The 13632-nt window shown below is 40.0% G+C and overlaps 1 protein-coding gene across 1 annotated transcript; it reads left to right on the top strand.

Moving 5' to 3' along the window:
• Positions 1 to 91: 91 nt before the first annotated feature.
• Positions 92 to 6283, top strand: nsmce2 (NSE2 (MMS21) homolog, SMC5-SMC6 complex SUMO ligase). Its single transcript, XM_079502737.1, has 6 exons — positions 92 to 508; positions 1025 to 1134; positions 1291 to 1447; positions 4492 to 4577; positions 5214 to 5320; positions 5931 to 6283. The coding sequence occupies exons 1-6, from the start codon at positions 394 to 396 to the stop codon at positions 6028 to 6030; spliced, it is 675 nt and encodes a 224-aa protein (XP_079358863.1). The 5' UTR covers positions 92 to 393; the 3' UTR covers positions 6031 to 6283.
• Positions 6284 to 13632: the final 7349 nt, after the last annotated feature.

The following is a 13632-nucleotide window of genomic DNA, read 5'->3' as shown; positions in this document are numbered from 1 at the left end:
GCATAGATTTAGTCTAGAGGGTTATAAATACTCTAAGGTTATAATATTGGCTCAGGTTCAGAGCTTTTATTTTGGACCATAGAACTAAACGGAAGTTTATACTATGACGCATTCCGTACGTAACTTACGCACCGAGACGTTCATATTGTTCCCGGGTCTTCCTGCTTTGCTGCAAGAATGGCTGTAATACGTTATACTTAAAAATGTACATCAAATAAGACGGTTATTGTCTACTACTTTCCACTTATACATTGCTAGTAGTAGGGTAGTTGTTTAGCACTACTATTCGTTGCAAGCAAACAAGAACCAGCGTGCGAGGCTTGTCGAACATTATCTACTAAACTCAAGTAACCTAACAGGAGGTGTGTGTGGTCTCCAGCAGAAGACATCATCATGTCTTTAAGCTCGGTCAAAGCTGCTGTGACCAGTCTGAAACAATGTCAGCAGGATATTGGGACTGGAATGGACATTCTAATAGACGTGGCTATGGACCTGGCCGAAGCCGACAGTAAGTTAAGTTTATATATCTCTCAGACTCAGACATGTCAGTAGTTCGCTCAATCTTATTAAGGACACCAATGCAACTCCTTGCAACATATGCTCCTACACTCGTAACCATTATCCCAATTCCCCAATGTTGCAAGGAGGATTGAGTCTGATTTTTACTTTCGTATATCGTATATCGTAGTCTATAAACATGTCGACATTGATACAATACATCTATGATTATGAGAACATTTTAAACGCAGGTCCAACTGTATTTCCTCCTGTTAGTGTTGGTTGGTAGCTGACACGAAATAAACTGACCCCGATCTCAACCAGAGTTGCAAATTATATGTCCCTCCCCTAGCAACTGAAGTCCCTCATTATGCGTATCTTTCACAGTATTGCTTATAGCCCACATGGTTCATTCATTGTATTCAACTCGTGATACTATGTGCTGTCATTTTGTAGTTGTGCACATTCATCTGCATCGGCCACATATTCATTCATTGATGATCATGAGGCCACTTTCATTTTGTAGCAGGAGAGGATAAATCTGGCATCAAGAAATTGGAGGACATGATGTTGGAGTGCGCCAAGCTGGATAGAGATATCAACTACTTTGTTGACACTGTACAGCAGGTTACCGAGGTGACATTTTACTGACTTTAATTGTTTTCCTCATCCATTGAATAAGTCACCCTGCCTTAAAAATATATATTTGGTGCTTATGGCAATTATATGTTACAGAGTCAATTGTTATCAATACTTGTGGAGTAGTTTAAAAACATTTATTTCCCTCTGTAGGCTGGTGAGCAGCCACCAGAGGCAATGTTCAGGCTATCAGCCGCTGTGAGAGAACAGTTTACAGAGAAAATACACAATATTCCTGATAACGACCTGCGACGCCATGTGAAAGTGGCTGCCTTCAAGGAAACCATCTCAAGGGCTCTCAATGTCAATGGTAAGAACTGCAGAATGTATATCTACATTATTAATAATATATTAAACTATACATGCTTTCCTAAACAATCAAATAAGGCTGAGGTATCAGAGGGCGTAGGCTGGTAGAGCAACGTAGGGGGGGTTAAGGTTTTTGTTGGTGGTACAGATTCTTTAAAGTTTATCTTATGTTTGACTGGGAGCCACTGGTGATTTTATTGCATTATTGCAACATTTTGAAAAAATAATCACCTGCATGGAATTTCTTGACAGAAAGTAACTCATAACATGTCTACGGTGGATTTTTATGAAACAAATGCTTTGCAGATTGCAAGAGGATAATCCAAGCTTGCCTTACAGCAATATATATTGTTGTCGGAGTAGCCGATTCTTTTTTTCTCACCTCTGTGCGTCTTTCAGCAGCCCAGCCTAGCCTGGGCAAGAGCTCCATTGACTGGGTTGCCCAACAGACGCTAAGCTTAGGGGACGCGTTCTAGCGTGCACCATACCGTGGCATACCTGCGAGAGAGTGTGAAAAAGTATTGGTACCATGCCGTGGTACTGCGTTCTATGAGCATTGCACCACTGGTTGCAAGATTCAATCCATTATAAAATATCTAGTTTTGCAAATTGCGGCTAGTAAAGAGGGTGGCAGCAGATATTGTCTTCGGTGTAATAGTGAACACCAGTGGCCATTACAGCGGAGGATCTGTCCAAGTGGGAGCATGTAGACTAGAGCACCGGTTCTCAAAAGGGGGATTCTTGAGGGCTCTTTCATTAAAATTAGGAACAATTTTAGTTTAACCACTTTATATTTTTCACATCAGCTATTTTTGACCAGTGATTCTCAAATATATGTATTTGATGGTCCTTGACATGTAAATATTTGCGAACCATGGTTGCCTTCATATGATTTACATTTATCTACAGTCATAGGTTTTGGGAGCTTCACCCTTTCCATTAAAGCATTTGAAATCAAACTTTTGCAGACATAGTACAAATGTAGACCTGTTAAAACAAATTATAAATGTTGGCTACACAACTGCACCCAATTTTTGGAATCAGCCAGCCTTGCTTCCAGAAATCAAACTCACTACGCAGTTAGCCTGAATTTCCTTGAAGTGACCACATTTACAGTAATAGAATAGACAAAAATACCCATGAATCACAGTATTATCACACTCAATATCATACACATATAAAGGTAGACGCCCCTTCCCGCTCTGGAGCGTATGTGCTCAAGGGAGGGCAGAATTTTCCCGAGATTCCTTGCGAAGCACCACGGAAGCATGAGCGTGCGCCACAGAGTGCATGTTCGGTTCTGACAAGTCCTGGAAAAGATGCGCTGTGGCCAGTAATCACTTGAGTGGCAGCATGACGTAGTGTGCCTTCCACACTTCCGCCGTACTTTCTCCCCCAGTGTAAATTGTTCCGCCCGTCCTTCGACACACATGGCTCCAACGAACTGCAGCGGCCAATGAGGCATCTATTTTTTTAATATCTATGCTCAATATTTTATTATGAGTTTTGTTTACATGTCACAGTGGCAGTGCACCTTAAAATGTCACATTTTTCAATTGCTCATGCTGCTTCTAGACACCTGACATCTCTTTGGTTTAAAAACATCACAGCCCAGTTTCTGGGCAGTTGTGAATTTCAATTAATAATGTAATTGACTATAGATGTATGTCAATTGCAAGCGCAGTATGAATTTGTTAATGTTCATTATGGAGAAAGACTGCTCGCAAAGATATGTTGTGGTGAACGTGCAAACAATCTTTAAGGCAAAGTCTGTCATCTTACTTTGGTTCCAGGTGTTGATAGAATGAATCCTCCAGGCCCAATTTTACATCTTGTGTTTTAAAAACCGAGTTACAGAACTACAATTTCCTCCAGCTCATCTTATGCTGCATTGATGGCGAACTGTGAACATCCAAAAGAGCAATATTTCCTTCTCAAGCGGAGAAATTTGACACGATTCCGAAATTCAGCCATATTATTTTATCCATGTACCTGTCCTTGTTATAATTATTCCCATGAGCAACAAAACACGCACAGACTGCAGAGGGGGCCAGTGAGCGAGCTTGATTGCTCTGAGATTGCACCTCCCTACCTAATTTAATTTGAAAGGCACGGATGCTGTCGTAGTTTTCCGTAATAACGTTGCTGCGGCCTTGCATGTTAACATTAAGCAATTATATTTTTAAGCGCTCTGTTATATCCACCAAAAATGAAAAATTGTGAAGCCAATGATTCTGGGTCATCCAACTCTGCAAATGGCTTCCCTTTCTTGTTCATTATATCCAGTGCATGCAGGCATTTTGAGAAATTTCCCCAAACAAATTGCAACAGAAGCGCTTTCAACTGTTTTTGTTTCATAATATTACTAACAACATATCAAAAGTCCCAGAAGAAAATCCCAGTGGTGGAACATATTGAAAAAAGTATAAAATAGGTGATGGTACCATTAACAGCCTATATAAGGCATATATAACCTTTTATTCTGCTTTAAGTAGAATGTGACGTGTCAAACCTGAATGATTCTGAATCCATTGCAAGCATTTGCTTTGAACGAAAAACACTCCTTGGGCTAAAACGGCCATAGCCGTCATCACAAATGTGAGGAAGTCATCACATTTGGGCAAGTGGGGGTGATTTACTGGTGCCTGTTGTTTTCTAAGCACACACAAGACACAAGCTGCCAGTGCAGTTTGTTGTAGTGTTGCTGTACATACTGTAGTGTAGATAGATAGATACACTTCACAAATAGTTTTGATTTGTGAATATATGTAGTACATAGCGGTAGTTTGACAACACTGAAGTAGAAGATTAGGTGGGCCAAGCACCAACCTTGGGGGATAGACACCATAGTTAACGGGATCTGTGGTCAATATATCATTAATGTGTATGAATTAATGTAAAAAAAAATATATAATTTACTGTTTATCAAATCTTACCTCAGTTTGCTTGAAGGTCTGGTGTTTTTTTCCAGACTGGAGACTCAAACGTTATAAATTATAATTTTGTCATTGTTTAAAATTTGAAAATTATAACGTGTGTTTTCAGCCACAGCAGCAGAAGAAGAGACGGATGAGGACGTTGACGTTGCTGTGACTCAGAGCGAAGTCAATTTAACTTGCCCTCTCACACAGGTAGATGGACATATATCTTAATTAAGCCATGTTTTGTTTTAGACTGAATAGCATGTGACAGTAGGTTGCCTCAGAAAAAGCACATCATTACAATTAATTGTGGTCAATTGTGGTTAAATGGAATTATTCATTATCACATTTTCTTTTAAGAGCCATTCACACTGAGCAGTACAGTATAACACAATAACTGTAAAGACGTAAACTGTATAGACTGCAAACGTAGGCGATGTCATCTTAAAAAATCGTTCTAACTGAAGTTGATGACAGATTCCACACCACAACTATAATGACAGCAAAGTCAGTATTGAACAGTAGAAACACTGACAGCCAATCAAAGGAGGCAGAGATCTCGCTCTCTCTGCCTTTGTGTGTGTGAACTCTGACATACAGTAGCTGGACTGTCCAGTGCTGTTTACAGAAGGTTAATATCGTTCATTACTGTGGAACCTCACATTATCGTTATTGTGTTTGGTGTTTAGTTAACTTAATGGCCGTTTAGGCCTTTTAATATGCTGTTTATCATTATTATTAGAACAAAAAATGAATGATGTTCTGGCCTTTTTAGTGTAATTATCGTTGCTTTCGGCTGAAAATCATGTCCAAAACCTTTAAGATAATCATTATTTTCTTTCCCAGGTGGAAATGGTGAAGCCAATGAAGAATAAGAAGTGTAACCACACCTATGATGAAGAAGCCATCCTGAGTTTGATCAGGAAAAGACACAGCCAGAAAAAGAAATGCCGGTATTGCCATGCATGGACTGATAATACGTTGAATCAAGTTTAGTAGCAGTAAAACAAGTCATTGGGCTGATATTTTACAAGCAGCTTTATTTTGTCTTGGACAAAGCTTTGAACAAAAATGGTTAGAACCCAGAAAATAAAAACATTATTGGGAACCCATTTGGTAAAAAGGGACTTGGAACAGGAACTCGGTTTGGCTCCTCCCCTTTCTTAGTCCACTTCCTCCCATGTGCATCTGTGTTTGATTCCTACAAACAACATTACATGTTTAGGGCAGTGGTGCTTACAGTTTGATTCCTACAAACAACATTACATGTTTAGGGCAGTGGTGCTTACAGTTTGATTCCTACAAACAACATTACATGTTTAGGGCAGTGGTGCTTACAGTTTGATTCCTACAAACAACATTACATGTTTAGGGCAGTGGTGCTTACAGTTTGATTCCTACAAACAACATTACATGTTTAGGGCAGTGGTGCTTACAGTTTCTGCTGTTAACAGTGTTGAGAGATTGAGTAGCCCAATGATCTATCATCTATCCATTCATTCTACACTGGTATACAGGACATTCCATTGCTAATTGAACCATTCCTCTTTAACTATTTTCTAGCTGTCCTGTTGTCGGCTGTGGGAACGGAGATGTGAAAGAGTCTGACCTGATCCTGGACGAGGCGCTGAAGAGAAGGATTCAGAACAAAAACAAGAGATAGTGAAACTGGACGGTAATCTACAGGTGTTTGTTTTAGATCTAGATTTGTCTAATTTGATTATGTTCTAGAACTTTCTCAGTGCCAACATTTTGTTCAGGAGGTGCGTTCGCTATCGTTCGTTGAACCAGAACCAACTCGTTGTTCAATGTTCTGATTTCTTTTTGTTTCACATCCCCCTATATCTCATTATTTAATGTATTTTTTATATTTCTTTTTGTAACAACAGTTTATCAATAAATGTACAGTCAGTCTGTTTCTGATGTTTGTTGTGATATTTACTAATATGTTTAACTGCAATTCAGAACTAAAGTTGTAACATCTAGTTTTACGGTGTGGCGCTGCAAGAGCTTTTGTCGGGTGGAAGTAACTTTTCAGGATATAGAAACGGCAATATGTTATGTTTTTAAACATTTCACTTAGATTTTATAGTGGAAGTACGGTATATGGGGTTCATATGTCATAGATGCATCATAGACAACTGACAAAATCTACTGTCGGTATATTCTGAGAAAGTAGAAATGTAATGTGTTCTATGATATTGCAGTAAGGTAATAGAACCACAAGAAGGCAGCCTCCACATGGGAATTGTATGTCCTGTAGCAGGCAATAGTAAAGAGGAAATGTAATTTGAGGTATTGAGGTAACATGAAGAATGAATAGTATAATATCCTATAGTCCTGATCACATTGCGAAAGAGCAACAGATCATGGCATGATGTATAATAGGACTATGCAGAAATGGGCCTCTTTTTCTGTACAGCTATCATATTCATAATGATGAGCCGAGCCGAGCCAAGCGCTCTGTGTCGAGGGAGGGGGGGCATGATGAAATAGGCATAATGTCAAAACTAAATTACAATTTACAAGATGTAGGTTTTTTTAGGCTGGGAAGTAATCAGAAAGCACAGTTTTGTGAAATATGTTTTGTTAAAGTGGTTAAAATATGAATACACATGACTCATGAGTGCTTCAATCCCCTACTGCTTCTCACTGAAAATTCTCCGAAGTCAACGAACAAAGCGTAGGTCTATGATGATTTGAAACTTGGTGAAGCTAATCTCTTAATAACCTTACGTCACGCTTTCTCGAATACGATTTCTGATGCTCACTAATTGTTTTTCCTCTTAGCTCTGTACCATGCAGCACTAAGCATGTTGCCAATTAAGAAATCTAATCATTCATCATCTAATCAAAATCATTTTGAGTCATTCATGACTCCAATTTAGGTCATTTTGAATTAGCTTTCTGCCATTTGCTAAATCAAATCATGTTATGTACCCAACATGGTTATGTGATGTCACTAGTAATTTCACAACAAGGTCTAATTTGTGTCCTGTACACAGAGGAACTTGCATTCTATGTACTGTAGCTTAGACATCATACGGTAAGTAAGGCTATCAAGTTGTAACTATAGGAGGGTTACAGTGCTGTAAATAACATCAATCAACTACAGTATATATCAATGTAAAAATGGACAGCCTACAGCACTGCCATGGTTATGATCAACTCTGGGGATGGTTGCTTTCTTCACATCAGAGGCTGCGTTTGATCTCTTTTCTCACATCCACCCTTATAGCATTTCCAAGAGCCAAACTACTACTATGTCCGACTATCTACTATATAGTCATACCCATGACTGAGACACAGTAGGCTAAAGGCCTATTCAGACTTTGGGTGATAGGGTGACCACCGAAACGGTGGTTAGTACAAACAGAGATGCGTTTGTGCGAGCGGTGACCACTGTCGTGACAACATATTAGTTTTCGGTGGTCACCTTATCACCTAAAACTGTGAGTATGAATAGGCCTTCACCCTGTAATTTGTCTTATTGATGAATTTATTTATTAATTTATTAATTGGTACGGAACCACTCAAGTGTAGTAGTAGGCTAAACATGAGCACTAACAATACTGCGAGTGCATCATAGTTTCTTGTATATTTGGCTATTGCTAATGACAACAAACAGCCTTAATGTTCACTAAGAACTGTATATGATGATTTATTTTGTTTCATAGAAGTGTATATTTGTATGTCTTTAAAGGACCACTTCACCACTTTTTCATATATAATCATGATAAAATGGCACAAGTTTTTCCTACTCAGTCTGTGTCTCATAGGAGGGCTGTGGGCAGTTCAGCAACCCGCCCAACAGTGACGTCATCGTTAGGCAGATTTTTTTTTAACAATATTGTTTTTACAAAAATGTTTAGATTTGTATTATCGTGAGAACGATGGCTTCCATTTTCGCATTGCAACTTTTCAGGACTATGCCGTTTCTATTAGCTTAATTCCCCATCGATGATGTCACTGGTGGACGGGTTTCTGAAAACTTTCTGGTTTTATCCTCGTAGCAGTTTTTGTATACTGTACTTTCGTTGAACTGTACCCATTCTACAAACTGTTAATACAACATCAATCGATCAAATAATGTGGCAAAAGCACAGTTTTGTGAAAAAGAAACCTTATCCTTTGTGTGTAGAGGAGGTTTAGCACTGAGGGTGCCATCTCACCATGAGTTACACGTTCATGTCACTGTGACACTATTGGAGAGTATAGTCTGTCGTTTTATCCTCATATTCCTTCATATCTGTGCTGTCAGGCAGAAACCAACTTTGTCCAAAATATGAATGTTTCAGGGGGGGGGGGGGGAATCCACTCCTGGTGGAGCTATAATAGGCCATTGTGAAAAGGGTGCCATTTCTTCTTATACCTTTGATGCCACCCTGTCACTGTCTGTTTGTTTTATGATTTGAGGAATTTTGTCCCAAAAATGTGTCTTGTAAAAGTCCACATGCTGGTAATAGGCCAATGTGAAAAGGGTGGGATTCATTCCTCAGCCTAGTAGGAATGTGCATGCAAAATTTCCCTCAAATTGCACTCTGCGTTCATAATTTTAGGCCTTTTGTTCAAAATCCTGCAAAATTTGGAAGCCAATGTTAGCCAATTATGATGTAATATGAAATACCGAACAGATTCATCTTGATCACATGACTATAGTCTCTATAGAGATACTGTGTACCGATTTGCATGATTTTTGGACAGAAAATAAAACGAGTAATATAAAACGAGGCAGCCAATCAAAATAGGCCTTCAGTATGACTAGGTCGCGAATAGGTCGCTTACATTTCATTTCACATGTCAAAAATGACATGTCACATGTCATTTTCAAAAATGTTTTACAAAAGTCGGTCTCCTGGTGGCTCTATTCAATTCAACTTTATTAGCAGACTCAGGTCCATAGGGATACATACACGGGGTTAACATACAAGAGATACAACAGGCAATAAAAATCATAAAAGAATGTAAAACAAATACATAACTTACATAACTTAACCCACAGGCAGAATATACAGGCATTTTAGCCAGTGTACCCTTAATCTTGAGCCTTTTCATAAACTTAAACATTAGATTTCTTAGAAGTGCTTTAAAAGTCCTCACTCCAGCAGTGACAAACATCTGGCTAGCACTGCCCCCTCTGTGTTGTTTAAGGAGTATTCTCATGGCATCATTATATGCAACTTGCAACCTGTGCATGCTAGACTTTTTATAACATGACCACAGGTGTGCAGTATAAAGCGGTGTGCAATATGCCTTGAACAAGGACACTTTCACTTTAGTGGAACAATGACAGAACTTTCGGGCAATAGTGTATATATCATCATCATCAGTCATTTGATCCGTAATAAAATGGCCAAGATATTTACTTATTCCAGACCTCAAGATTATTGTCTGATAGTTTGAACAGTTTAAACAGTATAAAAGCCAGATGTGAAAAATGCAAGACAAAGGTTTTTCCTTGGCTTCTAGGGAGTGTGCATGAAAAGTTTCATACAGACCAATGCACTTGCAAATCGGCCTCATTTATGGCCTACTTGTGTTCAAAGTGCAAGTAGGCACTCGACAGAGTGCAGTTCTAGTTATGTCTGTGTCCCGTTTATGCCCATATATGGAGTTCTTTGTCAGGCATGCCCAAATATGGAGTATATGATGTCAGAATAGGCCAGCTGCATATATGGACCCTGGGCAGGGGCCTGTTATAGCGCCACCATCAGGCTGATATTAAGTTTTTCAAGTGGCATTTCGTCCTTGGCCCTAGTGGGAAAGTGCGTGCAAAACTTCACATAAATCGCACACTGCGTTCATGATTTGAGGCATTTTGTTCAAAATGGACCAATCAAACTTTGAAAGGCTATCTTAGCCAATCGAGATGGAGAAATCAGACAGATCCATGTTGATCACAGCATGACTATAGAGATAGTGTGTACCGATTTGTGTGATATATGGATAAAATGTGTACAAGTAATATAAAGAAATGTTTTGCAAAAATCGGCCTTGTGGTGGTGCTATAACAGGCCATTCTGTAGCCCTGCAGTGGCCAGATGTGAATCTACCCGTGCAAAAAAAAATTGTTTGCGTTAACACAAAAATAGCCGATTTGCTAATCGCATAATTATGACCTAAATTCTCCATTCATTGTCAATGGCTTTTAATGTTTGTGCTAGATGCTAGAACAAGAATCTATACACTAGCTTAGCGCCCCTCAAAAAACTAAATTGGAATTAGGTGGTTTGAACGACAGTTGAGGATCCAATAGAGTTAGGAGGTTTAGTCAGAAGCGCTTTTTGAGTGGTGCAACCACTCCCTTACAGAGCTATGTGTGGCTGGGTGGGTGGGTGGCTGGCTGGGTGCCTGGGTATGAGCACGAAAATAGCATGGTTGTTTTTCACCACCTGTGCGAAACCTAACACACACACAAACACACACGCAAATATTAACTGTATATATGATGATTTCGGGTGTGCCAGTACAGTACAGTAGAGGGTACAGTAGAGGGAGCCCCACATGGTAACTCTGTCATTTCTCTACCGTTTCGGACGTGGGGCGGCTCCGGCACCCTGGCCGTGTTCCTGTGGGTCTGGAACTTCCGGGGACCCCCCGGGGACCCCCACACGGAGTTGCACCACTCACTTCACACAGGTGTGATTTTTAATACTTTTCATACGTTCATTATAACCCCACACACAGACGTAAAGGGTGCAGCACTGGTTTATAAAAACTAGAGCGGTGCCCGTGGGGCCTCTACAACAGTGCCCATTGGGCACTGGTCTACTTGGAACGATGCAAGTTGGAAATGGATGCCCCACCCAGATTATATGTATGTGTCCCTTTTATGCCCATATATGGAGTTCTTTGTCAAGCATGCATGCTCCACCAGATATTACTTGCGCAAGCAGAGCGCGCAAGTAAAGTTGTTTGTCCGGTGCTCCTATGCGTATGCCGTAGCTGCATGATTTGCTTTACAGAGCAATGGAGAAAGAAAGCAAAGAAAAGCAAGGCATAAATACATGTATGTAATCTGAAACATACCTTTATTACGTCACCATCGGAGTTTTCTCCATTGCTCTGTAAAGCAAATCATGCATCTACGGCATACGCATAAAACAACCCAAGTAACCACAGTATACTACTCATCAACTTACAAATTACATATACATATATAGGCATTCAGTGTCGGGTGGATTAAAGGTAATGCCTCTATGTATACTTAGCACAGCTAGACCTAATAACTCAATTTGAAACCAATATTTCACAGAGAGGCTGAGATTTGAAAATTCGTAGCGGCCGACAGTACTTGCGTGCTCTGCAGGCACTCGAGTTCTAGTTACTTGCGCAAGCAGAGCGTGCAAGTAATGTTGTTTGTCCGGTGCTCCGATGCGTATGTCCCGTGGCAGCGTATGACGTAATGATTAATTTGTGCTTGATATGGCATTGGTGTCAGATTACATACATGTATACATAGGGGCATTACCTTTAATCCACCCGACACTGAAACATATCTTTATTACGTCACCATCGAGAGACAGTTATACGCTAGCATTGGTACATATCTTCATTACGTCATACGCAGCTACGGACATACGCATCAAACGACCCAAGTAACCACAGTATACTGCTAATCAACTTACAAATTACATATACATTATATACAATTTACATCTACATACGGTACATGTATATATGTAATCTGAAACCTATCTTTATTACATCACCATTGCGAGCCAGAGATTTGAAAGTTCGTAGTGGTTGACAGTACTTGCGCGCTCTGCTTGCACACTAGTAGGTAATTTATGCCATAAATGACCGTAGGCCATACATTTTATGGCCTACTTGTGTGCAAAGCGCAAGTAGGCACTCGACAGAGTGCAGTTCTAGTTATGTCTGTGTCCCGTTTATGCCCATATATGGAGTTCTTTGTCAGGCATGCCCAAATATGGAGTATATGATGTCAGAATAGGCCAGCTGCATATATGGACCCTGGGCAGGGGCCCTCTCCAGAGCCCGGGCAGAGGCCTTTTTGGAACGGTTCTGGACAAGCTTGGGTCCAACCGACTTGACACCGGGCAGTGGGCACTGCACTTCCTATGGTTGTGTGGAGATAGAGATAGATAGATAGATAGATAGATAGATAGATAGATAGATAGATAGATAGATAGATAGATAGATAGATAGATAGATAGACCCTGCACCCTTCTTTTCTTGCTCATTTCTCGGCCTTCTCCTTATTAATCTCTTTCTCATCGCTAGTGCTCACGCATTCTCTTTCTTACTCCTCATTGTCCTCCCCCACTTTTAGAATTCAGCTGGCACCATTACACAATGATGGAATGTGATCGCAGATACCATAGCTGGGGGAGTGTGTCCTGACCTTGTCTGTTTTGTCAGCGCATCCCAGTCAGTGCCTGTGTATCTCACTGCTGAAAATAAACATTAGAACCTAGTCTCCTGTAAACAGATAAAACCTTGACTGGAAGTGCATAACCGTCTTGCAAAAGTCATTTTTGTGTTACAATGTGAACGTGCAGTTTAAAATTGGTTTGTTTATATGTTTGGTCTTTCTTATCTGGAAAAGCGGCATGTTGTGAAGAGGGGAATTCCACAATAACCAAATTGCAACATGTTTCTTAAATGGAATGCTATTACTCGCTGATGACTAGTACACAGTCTTTGTAGGTGCAAAGGAGTGTTGAGTTTTCTCTGTTTTCTTCTTTTGTGTCTAAAAAGAACAGTTGGTTTGCCACTGTTGTCTGTGATCTTGTAACCACCTTGGCTGCGGAACTTGTTCTATCATTGTTGGGGTCAGCTAAATGAACTGGACAAACCTAAATTTGTAGCTTGCCCTTTCTTCACTCTGTTCAATCTGTAAATGTGGGTAAAGTAGTCGTCCTCACTGAAGACAGGGAGAGCCAGAGATTGTTTTATTATTGTCCATTATTCGCACACACCAAAAATGTCATAGATTATTGTTTTTGTTAGCTGGTTGATAGGTCTGGTTAATGAATCATGATGACACACATTTATCCCCCCTTCATTTAGTGCTATAGAAAGAGAATGCTGTCCCTCCCCACCAGCCCGCATGCATGTTAAATATGAGCAAATGTTAACACTGGTGGTTTGTGTTATTAAAAACGATCAGTCAGGTAGCGGCACATAATATGTAACCAGCCATACTAAAGCTGTATGTGTCTCTACGGACATCCCTGCGTAAAGGAACACAACATTTACATAAAATAGTGGTGTAATGTGCAACAGCAGCCTAAAACAA

This window comes from Electrona antarctica, assembly GCF_951216825.1.
Source record: "Electrona antarctica genome assembly, chromosome: 6".
Taxonomy (NCBI): Eukaryota; Metazoa; Chordata; class Actinopteri; order Myctophiformes; family Myctophidae; genus Electrona; species Electrona antarctica.
This window is presented reverse-complemented; position numbering and strand designations above follow the sequence as displayed.

Excerpts from the sequence above, each read along its gene's own strand:
- nsmce2 (XM_079502737.1), top strand. The coding sequence starts at position 394 with ATGTCTTTAAGCTCGGTCAAAGCTGCTGTGACCAGTCTGAAACAATGT. Across the intron at positions 1,448-4,491 it reads AAGGGCTCTCAATGTCAATG|CCACAGCAGCAGAAGAAGAG; the intron begins GTAAGAACTGCA and ends GTGTGTTTTCAG. Across the intron at positions 4,578-5,213 it reads TAACTTGCCCTCTCACACAG|GTGGAAATGGTGAAGCCAAT; the intron begins GTAGATGGACAT and ends TTTCTTTCCCAG.